At 38.1% G+C, this 21,454-nt stretch overlaps 1 protein-coding gene across 4 annotated transcripts; it reads right to left on the bottom strand.

Moving 5' to 3' along the window:
* Positions 1-12: 12 nt before the first annotated feature.
* On the bottom strand, positions 13-21,174 carry sh3bp4 (SH3-domain binding protein 4). 4 transcript variants are annotated; one of them, XR_001605129.1, is made up of 6 exons: positions 21,023-21,167; positions 18,303-18,521; positions 14,940-17,293; positions 2,819-3,007; positions 1,773-2,078; positions 13-25 (listed from the first exon to the last, which is right to left on the bottom strand). XR_001605129.1 is itself a non-coding variant. In XM_016237755.1 (6 exons), exons 3-6 carry the CDS (start codon positions 18,421-18,423, stop codon positions 1,854-1,856), a joined length of 2,889 nt encoding a protein of 962 aa, XP_016093241.1. In that variant the 5' UTR covers positions 18,424-18,521; positions 20,798-20,861; positions 21,023-21,167; the 3' UTR covers positions 1,810-1,853. The 4 variants fall into 4 exon arrangements, 3 of the variants coding, with proteins under 3 accessions (XP_016093241.1, XP_016093242.1, XP_016093243.1); XM_016237755.1 differs by lacking the exon at positions 13-25 and adding an exon at positions 20,798-20,861 and having other exon boundaries at positions 1,810-2,078; XM_016237757.1 differs by lacking the exons at positions 13-25; positions 1,773-2,078 and adding an exon at positions 3,366-3,489 and having other exon boundaries at positions 2,825-3,007; positions 21,023-21,174.
* Positions 21,175-21,454: the final 280 nt, after the last annotated feature.

Genomic DNA, 21,454 nt, shown 5'->3' on the forward strand with positions numbered 1-21,454 from the left:
GTCATTGACCGCTCTAATTTATAGACTATTTCAGAACACTATTCTTTTTTAGCATTAGCATGGAGAGAAAGAGAAATGAAGCAATATACTGAGGCAAGCCATTTGTCTTTGTCTTTTTCAAAAGGTCACTCACTGACCCGAGAAAGAACACAGTATATTTATGGCGTATCACAGCAAACACAGGCACATTGATAAACACACACTTGCTTGACTGTATCTTTGGAACACCAGTTAAAACTGTATAAAATCTTCATAGTTGACTGCACATGTTCATTATATTGTACACACACACTTGCATCTTTCAGATTTTTGTCAGTAGTCGAGGGATCCCCCCAGAGAGTGAGAGAGGGCACTGATGAAAGGCTTGTGATGTGAAATATGCCGTCTGCATGCCTGTGTCTAGAATAGGGTAAGATGTAAGCATATTTTTGTTAGACCCACAGTGATGACTGTTTACATTGGTCATAATTTTTGTTGGGAGAGCCTGTCAAGCAGTGAGAAAAATTATGCTGGAGTGATAAGACTGGAATTCGCACATAGCAAGTAGATTTGTAAAACTCTCAGTGGGCACAGCAAGAAAACAAACTTAACTTACAATAATGTTCAGTGTTGCACTTTGACTGCGACCAGATTAATATATTATATTGGAGTCAGTTTTGTCACACAAATTCATCCTATCAACGTATCAATGACATCTACACGCAGTGTAACATTAAACTAATGTTAAATTAACACTTACAAATGCAAATTGGATACAGAGACATGTAGGCTAGAAACAACAAAATGACAAAATTTGTAGTTTCCACAACGTATAGTTTCCACATAATACTTAAATATATGATTTATTACATTTAAAATTCAAATTCAATTTTAAATTCAATAATTTATTTATTTTAACTTTGAATGAACAAAGTGTTCAACTGATTCATTTGCATTGGATTAACATGGGCCATCACTTGCAACAACAAATTAAAAGTTATGATTATAATGTGCATTTTTTGGGGGATAAAACAAAACAAAAAGAAGAACAAACTAACAAACAAATAATAATACATAATAAAACGACTTGTTATACACCACGTGTGTGCTGTTTGGAATTATCATCACAGTCAAATGGACTTAAATTTTTTTACTTTGATCTTTAGTTACTAAAGTTCTGGAATGAAATCTTCGTATATTTGGCTCAAATTAATGCCACTGGGACATCAATGGGCCCAATGGTGAGTAAATATTTTAATTTCTGTAAGCTGAAGATTAGATGCTTTAGTTATAAGCCTACTTGTGCTGATGGAAGTATTTGAGTTTTATTTTTTATGTACAGGTGAACTAAAGTGATATCATTATACATTCCTTAATAATAATTCTGGTGTGTCTCTTTATTAAGACAATAAGGTTTTATTTTTCAATTTTACTTTTCATTCTAACATTTACTTTCACTTATAAAAACATTAGGCTACTTAAATGTGAACAACATAAACAACAGACACTTAGAGCAAAGTAAAACTGGCAGTTTAGCATACAGTGTAATTGGCATCACAAAACAAAACTTAAAACAAAAGAGAAAGGTTGTTACATTATTAGTGAAAAAACGTGTATCTTTTGTACAAAATGTACAAGTATAAAATCATGATGCTATGCAATGAATAAAAACATCTGAACAATCATATCTTATTCTACATTAGAATTTTACATGAGATGGAGACCTCTGCTTGTATTAAAACATCAGCAATACACTTTTCAGTAATTTACTATGCAACAACACCACCGCTAACAAATCGCTGATGTAAGCGCTTTAAATCAGGTGAAATCAGGTGTATCTGGGTCTTGTAAAAGTCAGGTGATGTAGGCAGTCTTTATATGGCACAGTCATCTTGAGAGCAGGGGCTGAAAGCAGTGCTCCGTAGGAGATCCAGACAGTTGACAAGCATGAGGGAGCCTGTGATGTGCCTCCAGCGCTTGGTAATGGGGTTCTTCATTTTGTCCAATCCAGTGTGAAGTTCCTGAATCACATCCCTGTAACTGTCCCCGATCTGGGCTGCCCATGTGACGAGGAAGTCAAAGGCAGGTTTCCACATGGCCTTTACAAAATAAAAAAAGTAGAGATTCATTTGAGTTTGACATGTAAACCTGCATGAATATGACATTTAGGTGCCCTGAATTTTGTTCCCTAAGAAGACTTTATACACAATTTGTATGCTCTCCTTCAGAGTGAATGTGTACAAATATCATAACCCAGTAAGTGCAAGAGGAAGCTCATAATCTCATCAATTATTGGTAGAACATTTAGGTTCCTCTTCTAAGCTGGACACAAACACTATAGACATGCCTTGTGGGTTTCCTGTAATTGGAGCTCAAAACCCAGTTTTAAATTTTACAAGGGTCAGTTACTGTCTCTCGCACCCATCTCACTTGGATATTGCTCTTTATCCATTTTTATAATTTAGAGGATTTAACATTTTATATCTATATAATCTATATTTTGCTTAACTTAATGTTTACCTACTCTGTGTTTTGTTTGCACAGTTGTCTGTACTGTCACTGCTCTACAATCTAAGCCAGGTCATAAGCATTTCAGTGTGCACTAAACGCTGTGTAAACAGAATTGACACTTCTTTTTCATCCCGATCTCATGAGAAAACATTAGTATTTTACAAGGTGGCATAAGTATTTTCATGTGAATTTGAATATGTGATTTGTACAGAGACGTGAAAAAAAAAACCATGAAGGTCCACCCCTGATGAGGGTGAGTAAATGATGACAAAAAACTCTGTGAACTATTTCCTTAATAGTTTAATAATGCTTTCAGTGTTTGTTTTACCTCACTTTCCAGTTGTCCCCTGCTGTCTCTGTGTGGAGCTTCATATGCTTCCATCTGCTGCCGGGACACTTTAGCGAGTCTCTCAGCAAGCTCCCTCCAGCGACCCGCCACCTCCACCGCTGTAGTTAACAGCACAAAGTCCATGACCAGCCGTGCCACCAGGCCCTGACAGTCCATCTTCAGAAGAGCCTGAATGACAGCTATACAGTTACACCACGAGTTTATGATCACCAAACCACTATGCAAAGATTATAACTCTGCTTTATGTCACTGTGTTTATAGTCAAAAATTTAATAATGCTACATGTTTGAATCCCCACATGCCAGTTTTGCAATGTAAAAAAAATATAGATAATGATTACTAATAATTCCTACTTAGAAGTATGACTTCAGGGAGAGGTCTAACCATGTGTAATACTGGTTATAGTTTGGGATGCACAAAATATGGGATTTTTTTATTGCTATTGGTAGATATTGGCTTATTATGGATATTTAATTGTGCATTCCTTTTATTTTACCCAAAAATGAAAATTCTTTCATTTACTCACCCTGATGTTTTTTCCAAACCTGTACTTTCTTAAAAGAAGATATTTTGAAGATGGTTTCAGCTTTTTTATCGATGCAATGAAAATCACTGGGGTCCAAAACCACATCTGGATCTCTCTGGATCTTCTTTTGAGTTCCACATAAAAAGAAATTCATACAGATTTGGAATGACATGAGGGTAAGTAAATGTTAACATAATTTTTATTTTTGGGTGAAATATCCCTAAATGTCTAAAATCTTAATTTTACAAGGAATGTTAATTTTGGCGGTTTGACCAAAAATCTGTATCACGATTTTTGTTTTGGTTTCCCTGACTGTGCCTTTATATGAATCAGAATGCACGAAACAGATTTAGAACCACTGCATTGTAATCACTCTCCAAACAAAGATGCTACATGTAGCATTAGCAGATTTGATTTAAATTAGATTGTATAATTTCACAATTTAAAGCAAAAACAGACTCATCTGACCTTAGCTTTGTGAAATTATGCTATATAAAACATAACTACACAAAACAAAAACAGCAGACAGGCTGCACGAGAATGCAAATTCACTCTGACAGCAGGTGGTGCTTATGGAACAGCAGCGATTCAGCGTTTCCTTGATTGTTTCAACGCAGTGACGAGATCCTGAAGCGTAGAAGTTTTGAAACACTAGGCTTGTTTGAGATGCACCTCGCCTGAAATGAAGGCGAGAGTAGGCGGCTGCAGTGAGGGGAGGAGTGGAATAAGCGCAGTCAAGACAGACAGTTCTGACCTCTCGAAGTGAACAGATACCAACGAGATCAAAGGTGGATATTGCACTCATGTGCTGTGCTGCTGATTAACATGATATAATTTCAGTTCTGTTGCTTTATATGAAAATAAATATGATGAACAAGACACTCAAAGTGTTTGCTATTTAATTCCATACGAAAGGCGTATTTATCATCCATTTGTACTTTAATACAAACATGTATTTTCGATTTTTATAGAAATATGACAACAATCACATATCTCACACCGAGATCACACTGTTATAGTGTTCGGGAATATTCATGCATAATTTAAACACATAATCACATGAAATCAGATAAAAAATAAAACATTTTAGAAGAGAACGTAACATCATGGTTGTCTGAAACAATGAGCATTAAGCTGTGTCATCAGCCAGTCGTTTCCCATCATGCTTTTGATCAGCGCAGTCGCGCTCAACTGCACAATCCGACACAGCCGCCTTGCCCTCGCCAGAGTTTTTTGGCACACGTCAGCATGACATCAGAGCAAGTCGGACGTAACTCTGACACTTTTCTAACCGGCATGTATCTCGCAGTGATCACCAGTGATTGGTTATAGACAAATCGAAAATGTAATCTAAGTTAGTCTATTATTAAGCGAAAATCTCCAGTCATTGCAATCGTGGATTTATACGAGTGCGCGGCAGTTTGCGCCGGCACGCCTAGGAAAAGCACACAAGCGAGTAATTTTGAAACATTATGACTTGAAACACATTACTTTCTTTACTGAGGTGAATATCTCTGTTCTGAGACAGTCAGACAGTATTATACAGCCTAGAATGTGCAAAAATAGCGCTCCCTCATATAATTAATCACTAAAAGCTGTCAGTTCATTGCGATCTCACGACGTTCCGTTAATAAGCTCTCTGCACAATAAATCTCTTATTTACATCGTATCTACACTTTGTTATAATGAGAGGATTCCCGACCTTGCAGAACTCAGCACTTGACAAAAACGTGGCATTTTGAGCAGTGAGTGGATTCTAACTTAAACACTTCTGGTCATTGCGTTCAAGAAATTAAACGATATGTCTGTGACTGGCCAGTGGCTACACTGCTCAATGCTGCAAATATGTTTCGCCAATAGGACTATCAGATGGGGCCCCCTGATTCCCCCGGGGCCCTAAGCGGCCACTTACCTTGCTTATTGGTTAAGTCCGCCCCTGCTCAAAACGGTGTAAATGCAACAAAAACTCATGTTAAAACATGCATAAAAACAGCTTTTACAAACCCAATGCAATTGTTTTTTTTCAGTTTAATATATTAAATGCAATTAAAAGTGTGGTGTTCTGTTAATGTGAAACAACAATAATCTGAGGCCGCCGGCGATCTTTGCAAGTTAAGTTAACAGCTAACTCTCAATTCACAACGCTGTCTACGTTGCTTAGGCACTTGTACCGGTAGCCGGTTAAAAAAAAAATCATTCCGGAAGCGAAATTCAAACCGGTTTACCATTTGAACCGGTATATCTCTCAGCACTAATTTTTCATAATGTAAGTTATAATGTTATCATACCTAAATTATCTTGTAACATTTAAAACGATTGGTTTTTAGTTTAAAGTGCTTTAGCCTAATTGAGAGAATTTGGAAGAATTTAAATATTGACCATTTGTTGGCTAGTAATATCATTATCAGCGATAACATAAAAATAGTTTAGCAGCATATCAGCCTCAGCTATAATTTTAATACACGTGCATCCCTAGTTACAATGCATTTACACCAGACATGCTTCAAATGCCCAAAAAATATGACATTGAAACTGTATGCAAACAGCCTTCAAATAAAATAATTTTTTCCCCTCAGTGCTTGCTAAGTAAAGCCTGTTCTACTTAGTAAACTTCAACAAGAATACACAACAACACAAACTACAAAACTGAGATAGTGTCAGTGGTTTTCTAAGCACCGCCTCAGAAAATGTATACAAGAGCTCAAGTCATCAAGCCGGGCGCTTTGATAAATGTGGCGATATGCAGGAAGCGACGTGCATACTCCTGTGAGCACAATATAATGAGAGTGACTCCGGGCCCCTTGGACAAGGGAAATGTTAGGGAGGAATATTCGGCCATTCTGTTGGCAAGAGTTCTGTCTTATTAATGTGACCTTCTTTTCTCCCGAGAGTTTGGCGTGACATTTAAAAAACTGAATAAGGATTTACGTTCACTGCGCCTTGTGAATATAAGACGTTCACAGATCTACAAAATGTCTGAAACTGTTATGTGATGATGCTAACATGTGACATTTACACTTGCTTGCTCTATACAAGAAAGAAATGAATCAATCTTTCTACACATGCCATTTAATTCAGTTTTCAAATATAAAATAATCAAAAATGCAGGTGTTCTTCATATGCTCAAATATGTTCAAGTGCACAACATCAGCAAGTGTTTAAAAGTTACACACCCTGAACCCACTAATCTCTGATTCCAGTTCCATAGCTTGGAATGTTTGGAATGACAGGAAGTCTGCTTAGAGGGGGAGGAACACGGCGCTGATGCCCCAGAAGACCTGTTAAAGGTCTGGCTCCAAACAGTGCAATGGGATAGCGGGAGTCTTGGATGGCTTCCCTCTTATCAAAGATTCTAGATCTACAAACAAACAGGAAGGTATGTCTTTGACTTGTACATTAGGCAGTGCTAAAGGAATCATGATCAGTAAGATTTTCACTCTTCTTCTGACCTGTACAAGCAGTGACTGTGCCACTCACTGTCTGGATGCAAGTGAAAAAGAGTCATATTGTGTGTGAATGTATCACACTGTGTACACATTGATTGTGTGCATTAGCCAAAGAAAGATAAGGCCTTTCATGTGCACCTGTTCCTGGGGTGTCTCACCTCTGACCCCTATCACAGTCAGGAACTTATTAAGTAAACCCTTCAGAGACATAGAAGTAACAGAAAGCCAAACAAAACCTAAACCCTGTCTGCTCAGACTTTTGACTATCACAGAATCTTGAACCAACTGTTAATGCCTCAAATGAAGTCTAGTGTGGCAAGCAGAACTACTGTAGAAGCTTTAAGTTAATATTTTAATGAAATTAGCAATAGTTTCATGTGAATTTGAATATGTGATTTTTACAGAGACGTGAAAAAAAAAAAAACATGAAGGTCCACCCCTGATGAGGGTGAGTAAATGATGACAAAAAACTCTGTGAACTATTTCCTTAATAGTTTAATAATGCTTTCAGTGTTTGTTTTACCTCACTTTCCAGTTGTCCCCTGCTGTCTCTGTGTGGAGCTTCATATGCTTCCATCTGCTGCCGGGACACTTTAGCGAGTCTCTCAGCAAGCTCCCTCCAGCGACCCGCCACCTCCACCGCTGTAGTTAACAGCACAAAGTCCATGACCAGCCGTGCCACCAGGTAGTAACATCAGTGTGCAGTCCATGAGTGTGACAGGCAGTGGTGTAGCGGACGGGAATGCAGGGCACGTACTGCAGGGGGCCCCCGTGTTGGGTGGCCTCACGATAACCTCCCCGTGCTGGGTTGTGTCGTATGTGTCGACTATAGCCAGAGATATTGTCAAAAGCATCAAATATTGGCAATATTAAGAGGATTTGGCATTTCTAATTAATGTAGGCCTGTTACACCCAGTGATTGGTTATAGACAAATCGAAAATGTAATCTAAGTTAGTCTATTATTAAGCGAAAATCTCCAGTCATTGCAATCGTGGATTTATACGAGTGCGCGGCAGTTTGCGCCGGCACGCCTAGGAAAAGCACACAAGCGAGTAATTTTGAAACATTATGACTTGAAACACATTACTTTCTTTACTGAGGTGAATATCTCTGTTCTGAGACAGTCAGACAGTATTATACAGCCTAGAATGTGCAAAAATAGCGCTCCCTCATATAATTAATCACTAAAAGCTGTCAGTTCATTGCGATCTCACGACGTTCCGTTAATAAGCTCTCTGCACAACAAATCTCTTATTTACATCGTATCTACACTTTGTTATAATGAGAGGATTCCCGAGCTTGCAGAACTCAGCACTTGACAAAAACGTGGCATTTTGAGCAGTGAGTGGATTCTAACTTAAACACTTCTGGTCATTGCGTTCAAGAAATTAAACGATATGTCTGTGACTGGCCAGTGGCTACACTGCTCAATGCTGCAAATATGTTTCGCCAATAGGACTATCAGATGGGGCCCCCTGATTCCCCCGGGGCCCTAAGCGGCCACTTACCTTGCTTATTGGTTAAGTCCGCCCCTGCTCAAAACGGTGTAAATGCAACAAAAACTCATGTTAAAACATGCATAAAAACAGCTTCTACAAACCCAATGCAATTGTTTTTTTTCAGTTTAATATATTAAATGCAATTAAAAGTGTGGTGTTCTGTGAATGTGAAACAACAATAATCTGAGGCCGCCGGCGATCTTTGCAAGTTAAGTTAACAGCTAACTCTCAATTCACAACGCTGTCTACGTTGCTTAGGCACTTGTACCGGTAGCCGGTTAAAAAAAAAATCATTCCGGAAGCGAAATTCAAACCGGTTTACCATTTGAACCGGTATATCTCTCAGCACTAATTTTTCATAATGTAAGTTATAATGTTATCATACCTAAATTATCTTGTAACATTTAAAACGATTGGTTTTTAGTTTAAAGTGCTTTAGCCTAATTGAGAGAATTTGGAAGAATTTAAATATTGACCATTTGTTGGCTAGTAATATCATTATCAGCGATAACATAAAAATAGTTTAGCAGCATATCAGCCTCAGCTATAATTTTAATACACGTGCATCCCTAGTTACAATGCATTTACACCAGACATGCTTCAAATGCCCAAAAAATATGACATTGAAACTGTATGCAAACAGCCTTCAAATAAAATAATTTTTTCCCCTCAGTGCTTGCTAAGTAAAGCCTGTTCTACTTAGTAAACTTCAACAAGAATACACAACAACACAAACTACAAAACTGAGATAGTGTCAGTGGTTTTCTAAGCACCGCCTCAGAAAATGTATACAAGAGCTCAAGTCATCAAGCCGGGCGCTTTGATAAATGTGGCGATATGCAGGAAGCGACGTGCATACTCCTGTGAGCACAATATAATGAGAGTGACTCCGGGCCCCTTGGACAAGGGAAATGTTAGGGAGGAATATTCGGCCATTCTGTTGGCAAGAGTTCTGTCTTATTAATGTGACCTTCTTTTCTCCCGAGAGTTTGGCGTGACATTTAAAAAACTGAATAAGGATTTACGTTCACTGCGCCTTGTGAATATAAGACGTTCACAGATCTACAAAATGTCTGAAACTGTTATGTGATGATGCTAACATGTGACATTTACACTTGCTTGCTCTATACAAGAAAGAAAGGAATCAATCTTTCTACACATGCCATTTAATTCAGTTTTCAAATATAAAATAATCAAAAATGCAGGTGTTCTTCATATGCTCAAATATGTTCAAGTGCACAACATCAGCAAGTGTTTAAAAGTTACACACCCTGAACCCACTAATCTCTGATTCCAGTTCCATAGCTTGGAATGTTTGGAATGACAGGAAGTCTGCTTAGAGGGGGAGGAACACGGCGCTGATGCCCCAGAAGACCTGTTAAAGGTCTGGCTCCAAACAGTGCAATGGGATAGCGGGAGTCTTGGATGGCTTCCCTCTTATCAAAGATTCTAGATCTACAAACAAACAGGAAGGTATGTCTTTGACTTGTACATTAGGCAGTGCTAAAGGAATCATGATCAGTAAGATTTTCACTCTTCTTCTGACCTGTACAAGCAGTGACTGTGCCACTCACTGTCTGGATGCAAGTGAAAAAGAGTCATATTGTGTGTGAATGTATCACACTGTGTACACATTGATTGTGTGCATTAGCCAAAGAAAGATAAGGCCTTTCATGTGCACCTGTTCCTGGGGTGTCTCACCTCTGACCCCTATCACAGTCAGGAACTTATTAAGTAAACCCTTCAGAGACATAGAAGTAACAGAAAGCCAAACAAAACCTAAACCCTGTCTGCTCAGACTTTTGACTATCACAGAATCTTGAACCAACTGTTAATGCCTCAAATGAAGTCTAGTGTGGCAAGCAGAACTACTGTAGAAGCTTTAAGTTAATCTTTTAATTAATCTTTTAATGAAATTAGCAATAGTGTTTCTGTTATCATTTTAAAATCTAATGAGAAAGGCAAATTATTATTTTAATGATGTTTTGATCATTTTACTATTTTGCCAACAAATATACCAAAGCTGGTTTCATTGTTTTGTTCTCTTCATTGTTCCTTTAGACACCTCACTAAATTTCTATTAATATGCTGCATCAGTAACAAGACATCTGCAAATCAAATCTAAAAAATTGCAGTAAAACAAATAAATAATATCAGAGAAGAGGCTTTTTAATTGAGGTCCATTACCATTATTACAATTTTTTACTAAAATGTTTTTGACAAAATCAACAAGTGCACATGCAAAAAGGAAAATGTGCAGATGCACAAAAAAAGCAAATGTTTGAGGTCATTGAACTTTCCTCAGCGCTTTAAGGCTCTTGTCGCCATGATTTGTTTATTTTTTTGGTGTGCAGATTCTTTGTGACTAATGACTCATTTGTTTTGCATAATGTACCTAGTGAACCTGGCTAGTTTTGGTAGAGAAAAGTTTATTAGCAAATTTAAAGTTCTAAAGTTATTCATTAATTTGACCTATAAAAAGTCTGTGGAATACCTCAGTTATACTATTCTGTAACCACACATTAAAAGCCATTTAGTTAGCTTTATATTACAAATTTATATTTATGCACTTGGTAGACACCTTTATCCGAAGCAACTTGCAGTGAATTCAGGCTACAAATTTTTAATCAGTATAATGTACAATGGTGTGAAAAAGTGTTGGCCCCCTTCCTGATTTCTTATTTTTTTGCATGTTTGTCACACTTTAATGTTTCAGATCATCAAACAAATTTAAATATTAGAATCAGGAAGGGGGCCAACACTTTTTCACACCACTGTATGTTCCCTTGAACTCTAATTGGCCAGCATTGTTAGCGTCATGATCTACCATGTTCACCTTCTACATAATTTAAGCTGTAATTTATTAAACACAAAGCCTGTGTGAGCAAATCAGTTTATCTGAGATATTTTTAATAAATTGTTTTTGTTTTTGAATCTTTAAATTCATAAAATATAACTTGTGAATTAGTCACTTGTACACGTACATTTGCTTAGCTTTGATTTATCACTGTTGAGCTCACTAGACATAATCACAGCAAGATGCAGTTTACATTATTAGGACAGTTGAGCACAAAATTACTTATTCTTATGTTTTTCTCTTGAGTTCCTCTTCTTTAACATCCGATTTTATGATAGTACTTATACATCATTATCTTCCCTCTTGCCTGCCCCTTGTGATTTCCTTTTATATAAGCTGACCATTTTGTCTTCTGTTTATAAACTATTGCCAGTAATCACTGACAGTTTATACATGGCTGCTCTTCTGCTCTAACAATAGGCTAAGGGAAATGGGAGGATACTAAGGAATCAAAAACTCAAAAAGAAGAAGAAAAAAAGAAACCTTAACATAACAGCATTACAACTGGAACTTTTACTGATTAAAAAAGGAATTACAAAGTTTTCTAATGCTGTTCAGTCATCATGTCAATTTGTAGGCCAGCCCGAAAGACTAATTCACCATGGATTCTTTTGGGAATTTCTAATGGGTTTCAAAATTCACATTTGACTGTGTGTAATTTATTTTGTAGAACAAAACAGGAAGGTCTCTTCATGTAATGTTAACCACAGACCTCATTTTATTCATAAATCAAAAACTCCTTAGAAATTCCATAGGGAACCCATTGCTCTAAAATGCTAATTCTTCTCTAAGCAGAAAATGCAAGTGCTTTATTCAGATGTGCAGAGAATTGCAGATGCATGTCTGTTAGCAATCTCCTGGCAATGGATTTGTAGGTGTGGTAGGTTTGTGTAGTTTAGGGCGTCTCTTGTTCCATACTTGATGCTTCTGTTGATGCTAACAATTAAAAAGGAAACATCTGCACAACTTAGATTCTCCTTCAACATGATCACTTCTTCCGGCATTTTCACTCTCGGGTCTGTTGACACTTTTGAGATGGTCACAGATGACCCTTCCAAATTTTAGTTCATAAAGAACGTGTGTACCTGACATTCATTTAGCCTGCTTCACTTCAGTGATATAATGCTCTTAAACACATTATGTCAAAGGAGTAGTCTACATGATGTATGTCTGGTCAATATCATAATTTTAATCACACTCACACTCAAATATGGTGTTTCGAGCAGATGTTGTTTCAGCTCATTGTTATTTTAGTCCAGTGCCTGTATTACCTAAACTTTTGCATGTCTGCGCATGCTTCACGATCTGTTGCTACATGTTATGATTTTTTTAATCTATTGACAGCCCTGGTATAAATACATACGATTTAAATATGTGATTTTTATTTAGATAATCTTCAGTGTGAGCTCTCTCTTATATAGAGAGGTTCCTTTAGGTGATTGTTGCAGAATGACTGATGCATCATAGAGCAGATTTATATAAGTGTTTGTAAAATACTGTAAGTAGCTAAAATGCAACTTGATATTTCCTTGGGAAACATCTTGCTTCAGGTTCCTGCTGACAAAGTTTTAAAGGGGTCATATGATGCAATTTAAAATTTTCCTTTCTCTTTGGAGTGTTACAAGCTGTTCGTGCATAGATAAGTTCCCCAAAATTGCAAAGACTAAAGTTATTCTCGCTGTAGTATTGTTGTTGCCGCCACCGCCATGTCGTGGAGACGCTGTGTGTTTAGTTGTGAAAGCGAAACTACTTTGTTTGACCTTCCAAAGGGGACGATATCCGCTTCGTCATGCCTGGAGCTGATCCGTGCTGGTCGTTGAGGAAATACATCAACTTCGCGCTGTGGATCGCCGGATCGGCTTTCACCGTGGACGAAGCGGAGTCCAGCCCGGGGTCGTCACATGTGGTTGCCGCAAGCCCGCTGGACGCTCCTTCATCGAATCCACCGGCCATGCCGTTCGCCACTCAAGCTCGCCGGCCTCCGCTCACTCTAGCCCGCCGTGTGTGACGCTGTGTGTTTCATTGTGAAAGCGAAACTACTTTGTTTGGCCTTCCAAAAGAAATGCCAACTAGAAATCAGTGGCCAAGTTGTATTTACAACACTGTTCCAGAACTGTTCAACCCAAATATTCAGATGTGTGCAGTGCATTTTATGGAGGACTGTTTCCTGATCCTGGTAGAGTAGACTACAATGCATCTGTGCACAAAGGCTGTTTCTATAAAGTGGGGCACTTCCAACTGTCCAACTGGGACAGTCTGGCGCTTCTGACTCACAGCCTGTAAGTAAGTTTTTTATATTTAAAGAATTTGCCACTGACGATTCAAACGCGTATTTTGAGCACTGTTGTGTAGCGCTTGTTGTTTGTCGTTTCTCCGATCACAAATGCAGACATGGTTTTATGTTTACGAGATATGCAACACAACGCGTAAAAAGACAGTATAAGTCATTATAATCAGTAATTATGTCCCCACTGGATGCAATAAATGCCTAGTTTGTAATGGGTTTTATTGGTTTTGTTTTGTCTCGTCGTGCCGGGACACGGCATCACAGTATGGTAAGGGGCATAACATTTCCGTCACACGGTTGAGGTATTCAGCCAATCACAACGCACTGGATAGCTGGCCAATCAGAGCACACCTCACTTTTCAGACCGATGAGCTTTGTAAAAATCGACGCGTTTCAGAAAGGCAGGGCATAGAGGAGAAACAATAATGTACATTATGTGCAAAATAATATGTTTTTTTAACCTTAAACCGCATTACACCAAATACACAACATAATGTTCTTTTTAGCAACATCATATGACCCCTTTAACATCAGGCTTTATTGACACATTGGCACAGAGTGGTTGATGCAGGTGACAACCAGACAAACCTGCATCTTAGCACTTTATCCACCGTCGTAATATATCTCACCAAGTGAGAGAGATAAGGTTTTGTTTGAGAGATTGAATGTTTTTCAGTCAGTTTATTTAGGAATGGTCACTATATTGATCATTATATTGTTGTTTTGATTCAGGACAGCATAATTCAGTGGGTAGCTGGTGTTGTTCTGTAAATAAGGTGGCACTTTAAAATGTTTAGCACTTGGTCTTTGCTTTGAGTCTCAGGTGTGTGTGAGTAATGTTATGAAATATTTATTTGGCAAGCTCTGGTATGAACTAGAGAAATTATATATTATTCATAGTTTAATTCATACAAATTTGTTCATTTGCAAAACTGAAAAGTTCGAAGTAAATCCTCCAATCACACCAGCAAGGTCAAACTTCAGGCAAGGTCTTTCACACAAACACATTTTAATTAAACATTTTTGATACCTTTAATTTTTTAATTCATACAAATTTTCTATCAGGAAATTGCATGCAGCTTTATCAAGTTTATTTATTTATTTTTATAATTTTCAGTAATGACATTTTTTGTATTTTATAGGTATAGGATATGTTTCTGTAGTTGACTTTCAGACTTTTGACTAGTTAACTTTCAAAAACGCCATTCTTCTCTCATCTCTCTTTGCAGTTACAAGCCTTATAAATAATGAAGGAATGAATGCGTATGACCAAAGATAAAAAAAAGTTATTTTGAAAATTTTTATAAAATTTTAATATTGGCCATTTATCAGTTATCCGCCATTACATGACATCGGCTTGTCAGTTTTAAGAAAACCTCCAATAAATTAATCAGACATTTTTATACCTTTTCAAAGTTACACAATTTTCTAAAGTACACAACACAAAGTTTAGCTGAAAGATCAACTTCCATGTCAAAGCTTACCTTCATGAGTTCCTTCTGGAAAGACTTCCTCTCCTTGCCCTCAGCTGCATTGCAGTCTTCCTTAAGCTTCTCAAGAACAGAAGCCACCTTTTCAGGCTCACTTTCTGGCTCTGTCCGACAGAAATGTGTCAGAGGCAGATTGACGTAACCCAAAGTGTCAGCAAACACTCTCCAACTCGCCACGTTTTCCATCAGTATTGTCCTCACTGATGCGTAGATGTACGTCAGGCACAAGCAGGGCTTTAGGATCTGCTCTAAAAGGATTGTAGTTGTAAGATCAGGCCCTTTGAAATGAACAGGTTTCACTTTTCCCATGATTAGAATGTTTTTTGCATGCACCAACCCAATTCTTCCATGGTAGTATCCGATGTACCACTCTTTGGTCCATAGATGTCCTTTAAGTTTAATTTTTTCCTCGCTCAAAAGAGCCATTACGTCGCTTTTAAGATACTCTAGCAAATACAGGCTTTTGGGCTGTCTTACAACAGTTTTTAGAAGCTTAGCAAATTTTAGGTTTTTGACTAGTCTGTCCTGAAACACAGGGTACTTTGTGGTCGCTGCAAGAGGAGACAGTATGATTTTGTTTACTTCCTTTTTCTTGAGGAAGCGCCTTTGAACGGAGCTTCTTATGCTTGTTTTTGGTGGTGGGGTTGGGGTCTGAACGCAAAACTGGGCCAAGATACAGTCCTTATCATCCTTGACCTGAATACGCAAAGTAAAGTCTGAAATGTCAGTTGAATCGTGTGCTGCGATCATGTAGATGAGGCGGGCCCCTTTGCCAAGTTTGATCTGAAATCCCCTCACGGTTCTTGCCTGTTCATTGGCTCTCACATCAAAATTGGACATGTTTGAATACATGCCAACCTGAAGGTCTTGAGGTTTTGTTAGTACAAACTGGTGCTTTCTCCAGAGCTGGAGGACGACAGGTGGAGTTGACTGTAAGTGCTTTTTTACATCGCTCACTAGCAACGTCTTTGGGGCGCAGTCATGGCCAAAAATGGCCACTACTGTGTTGAAGGATGGGTGAATGTGTTTTGGCCCGTATACCCCAAGAGTGACCTTTTTTACGACATGTTCCCAGACTGTGTTGTATGGGGCCAACGTTTGTGCTTGGGCAACTACAGAGACATACATGCAAGGCTCTAAATTGTCCAGAGTTACTTGAACTGTGTCTCCATACATGTATACATGTGGAATCGGGACATACGGACCTTCCTTGAAGTCGCTTCTCACACACACCACCTCTGTGGTTTTGCGGCTCTCTATCTTTACTACAACAGACACCTTCATCTCTAAAGTGACCGGGGTTTTGGTTTCCATGTTACTGAGTTTTACTTCTACCACTGGACTTACGGTAGTACATCTATCGTTGTTAAGCTCCAATGGTGGATCCAGAAGGGCCTTCAGCGATATCTGCTGAGTCTCACCCGGTGCAACGTGACCCTCAGGAATATATATACTGATACTGGTATTTGGTAGCTGCACGGCACCACCAGAACTGTCCAGTTTGCACACAATATTAGTCTCTATTGGCTGGGTTTGCCCCCAACCTGGGTTTTGTCCAATGGAGTCCAGGTCATGGCAGGATCGTGTAAGTTTACGGTGATTTAGCCATGCCGTTTTGAAATCCTCTCTACTTTGAAAATGCTCAGGTTTAGGTGACTTCAAGCCACCAAAAAAACTCAAGGAACCTTGATTCCCATCAGACAGGGACTGTAGGACAGACAGTTCTGACATGCTGTAGCAACGCTTACTCCTAAAAAACGGATTGTCCCTGCGAAGATTTAGGCCAATCCCTGAGCCAGGGCTAATACTGTGTGTGTCAAGTAGCCCACTTTCAAAGCCATTAATATTAATTGTGCTGCTGGTGTTTGAGATGGGAGGTGAGAGATTATCTAAACACAAAGCACTTGCTGAATTCTGGTTGCTGTTTTGGTCAGGGGCGCCTTGCAGCGTGCCATTTAGGAAAGGGTTAGTTGACATCCGTTTATTAACAAAAGGATGGTCATTATTAGATTCTGTGATTTTGGTGGACCCTGTCCACTCCCCCGAGATATCCATTTCTCTCACCCCCTCAGAAATGTCACTTAGGCTGTCAATCATGCCGCTATCACTGAATGTGGAATCTCGATAATTGATCGGCTGGACATAAGCAGCTGGGATATATCCCATCTCTTTACTGTTGTGTGCATACCACCACTCTTCACCCGATGTGTCTATAACATAAAGACAGTCTCCCTTTGAGAATTTGAGTGTGGTAAAGCTGGATGGACAGTAATCCTTAATGGCAATCACTTCCCTGACAGCTCCAAATGAGGCAGTAGCATCCAGTCGTAAGGCACTAGATGAAGGCACTGTAAAAAAAAAAAAATGAAATCAGGTGTATCTGGGTCTTGTAAAAGTCAGGTGATGTAGGCAGTCTTTATATGGCACAGTCATCTTGAGAGCAGGGGCTGAAAGCAGTGCTCCGTAGGAGATCCAGACAGTTGACAAGCATGAGGGAGCCTGTGATGTGCCTCCAGCGCTTGGTAATGGGGTTCTTCATTTTGTCCAATCCAGTGTGAAGTTCCTGAATCACATCCCTGTAACTGTCCCCGATCTGGGCTGCCCATGTGACGAGGAAGTCAAAGGCAGGTTTCCACATGGCCTTTACAAAATAAAAAAAGTAGAGATTCATTTGAGTTTGACATGTAAACCTGCATGAATATGACATTTAGGTGCCCTGAATTTTGTTCCCTAAGAAGACTTTATACACAATTTGTATGCTCTCCTTCAGAGTGAATGTGTACAAATATCATAACCCAGTAAGTGCAAGAGGAAGCTCATAATCTCATCAATTATTGGTAGAACATTTAGGTTCCTCTTCTAAGCTGGACACAAACACTATAGACATGCCTTGTGGGTTTCCTGTAATTGGAGCTCAAAACCCAGTTTTAAATTTTACAAGGGTCAGTTACTGTCTCTCGCACCCATCTCACTTGGATATTGCTCTTTATCCATTTTTATAATTTAGAGGATTTAACATTTTATATCTATATAATCTATATTTTGCTTAACTTAATGTTTACCTACTCTGTGTTTTGTTTGCACAGTTGTCTGTACTGTCACTGCTCTACAATCTAAGCCAGGTCATAAGCATTTCAGTGTGCACTAAACGCTGTGTAAACAGAATTGACACTTCTTTTTCATCCCGATCTCATGAGAAAACATTAGTATTTTACAAGGTGGCATAAGTATTTTCATGTGAATTTGAATATGTGATTTGTACAGAGACGTGAAAAAAAAAACCATGAAGGTCGTGAATGAGGGTAATACTAGAAGTTAACACTATGCTGATTGTGAGGTAAAAATAAGAAAGGAAACCTTTAAAATCTGTAAGGGTGGCCTCTGGCACTCCTTCACTGAGATCAATAAGTGCACCCTCAGATCTGCACCGAGGGAGCACAGTGTTGTTGTTCGCGGATCGAATGCGATGGGCAGCCATGGTGTGTATTTCTACCAAACTCCACTTCTTGTCTCAAGTTTTTCTTCCCATGTTTGTTCAATGGCCATGTTTATGGAATCAATGGCCTTCCATAATATCTGTCACAAAGTAAAGGTGAAAGGACATTATAAGTTTGCTTTTTTATTTCTGCTGAATATATTCTTTAAGGAAATTTGATATTGTTTGCACAATAAAACACCAGAGATGAACCAGGAGTTCAAGAAAATGAAAGAATAAACTGTAAAAAATTCATAAGAATATTTATGTGTAATTCTTAAAAAAATTATTAGTTCTCAAATATTTTCTAAAAAACATTATTTTTTTTTCTAATGTTAATTTTGTATCAGTCTTTTCCGATTAAGAAATGATCAGAACAAGCATTCATCAACAAGGATTATATGCTGTTGACTGTGATGACTATATATTTTTTCCATTTAGTGTTAATCAGTAATTTAATCACAGTAAGATTGTAAAGTAACTCGTACAACTCTTTCCATATTGGTCTATATCAGGCATATAAGGCAAATTTCAGTTTTATGGCCTCATTCCACTTATCCTAAACCAAAGAGAGCCTACACTTTGCCACTACTTGTCTTGAAGTAAGGCTAATAAGGGCAGAAATATTTGCTCTTGTCCAGACACGTCTATTTTATTTGTGACATCCTCTTGAACATAAAAAGAGAATAAAATGCCCTGGTCTCTATGAAGGGTTGCACAATAAATATAGCCTGAAATCAAAGTTGCTACATTTGTTCCTCTTTTTTATGTTAATTATTATATTTCTATTTATTTTTTTGTATTTTTGTGCAATGACTTGTGTTATCCAATGATTGCTTCAAAAATTGTGCAAAGTGTTTGAATTATTCATTTATAAATAGAAGTTCCATCTGAGCTACTTTGCAGTATGCAAGCTTAAGGCTAAAACATTGCTTGCTTTTAGTAATCAAAAGTAGGATAGTGTTTGAGTGGAACTCTGCATCCTCTTAAGTCTGATCATGAACTATGAAGGCTCTCCAGCAATACACATCAGTGGTTTCCATGGCTACCACCTTGGGGAACAAAGCACACACAGTGAATTGCCTTTAGAGAAAATGCCCAGCTGTAGCATACTGGGAATGTCTCACGCACAACAGTCTGAAATATTATGAAACTACTAACTAAAAAAGCAAAGCCACTTAGGCTGCCTTACTGGTAAGGGTTACAGTTTTATATGCAATGTTAAGACTGTTCATACAGAAATACATCATATAAGGTACAAATATTGGCTTAAATCAGCAAATGGGTAGCAGTCATGTTCTGCTCTGTAAATAATTATATGAGAGATATTACTAGAAATGTATATGCAGTAAACATTTAGAGATTTCTTTTCAGAACTGGACAAAATGTTTCTGAAAATTGCATGGTAAAATTGCTGTTGTGGGTAGAGCCTGACTTTAAAAATATTTCACTTTTATTTATTTGTGTGTGTGTGTGTGTGTGTTTATAAGGGCTGCAGGATCTGCTCTGTGAAAGACCAATTGTACAACCTTTTGTTTCAGAAATACAGAGGAAATGCCTGTGAAATAAGGATGTGCTGCATTTACCAAAACTTACATTGCACAATCATATTTTAGCAAACACCTTCAGGGTATGATAGAACATACCGGTCTATGACATCAAGAGAATTTCAGTGTATATTGTTAAATTAATTGCTAATGTCATAGACCTTTATGCATCAGTGGACATTTTCAGGACTGAACTAGTCTTATAAGCATACAGAGTTTTGAAGCATGACAGCTGCTTTTTGGTGACATGGCGTTCTACAATATTTAAACAATATGAATTGCTAAAATACCACAGTACTGTTTAAGCATGTGCCAAATAAATGAATAAAAAAAAAACTAACACATAAAAAACTTTTTTTTAAATTTGAAGTATACATTCCAGACAGAGTTCAAAACATCTGTACCATGTTTAATAGTAAAGTATTTCCCCACATATCTAAAAAAATGTAGGCCTATGTAGATGACTTATGAGGAGAAATGGGGAAGAAAATCATGTTCAGACTGTTTAATTAAACATTAATTATGCGGAGCTAGTATATATTATTTAAGATGAACTTCTTAGTTCAAGGTTTGAGTCCTGATACTAATAAAATTAGCATCGGTTACAGTTACATTGATCAGTCTAAAATAGGGCGCTAAGGACATTTTTTTCTGGCATTTCTCTAGTTATGCAGTTTTTTAGGGCTAAATGCAAGTTTTAAACTCTGAAACAGTGAGTTCAGATTCTTTATAAGATAAAAGACTGTCTCCGGTGGCTGGATGAACAAGTTGAAACGGATTGTGAAATCCTAGGAAACAGATGAAGACATTCGGAAGACCTACAGACTCACACAGTCTCTGATTTCTTGCGAGTTTCAAGTGTCAAACACGGCGAAAATAGCCCATGAACTCGATCTAAAGTGTCAGAAACAGCAGTTGTGAGTTCAGCTGTAAATTCAGCAGAGAAAGTAGCAACTCAGCGGCAGACAGCGACGCGAACAGCTACACACCACTAATCGATGAAAAGCTTAAGCCGGATGAAGAAATAAAAGCCAAACCATATAAAGGATACTTACTTTTGTGAAGATGCGGTCAGTGTCTTGAGTATGGACCGTTATGTGCGTTATGTTCAGTCTCTCGCGCGCTTCACTGTACAGTAGGAGAAGCTGCGTGACTTCATCATCCAGGAGGAGTCCCGGATTGAAAACACGGACAATCCCTGTGACTCTTTACAGCTTTTCAGCTGCCATAATCATTTACACGCCAAGATTGATTGTGTTAAGGTATATACCTCATTATCCCATAAATGTACTTGGATGTTTGTAGTTCTATGCATTTTATTTCACTTTTTTTTGAAGATGCATGTTGCATTTATTAGATTAAACTGCTATATTTAATAAGTCTGATTTCGTTTTAAGTAGGCCTCATGTAGTGGGAGCTTTCGGAATTTCGACCGCATTCTTAATACACTGGCGGTCACTACAGAAGTTGCGATATTACAATTAGAC

Source organism: Sinocyclocheilus grahami, unplaced genomic scaffold (genome assembly GCF_001515645.1).
Source record: "Sinocyclocheilus grahami isolate Dianchi unplaced genomic scaffold, SAMN03320097.WGS_v1.1 scaffold523.1, whole genome shotgun sequence".
Taxonomy (NCBI): domain Eukaryota; kingdom Metazoa; phylum Chordata; class Actinopteri; order Cypriniformes; family Cyprinidae; genus Sinocyclocheilus; species Sinocyclocheilus grahami.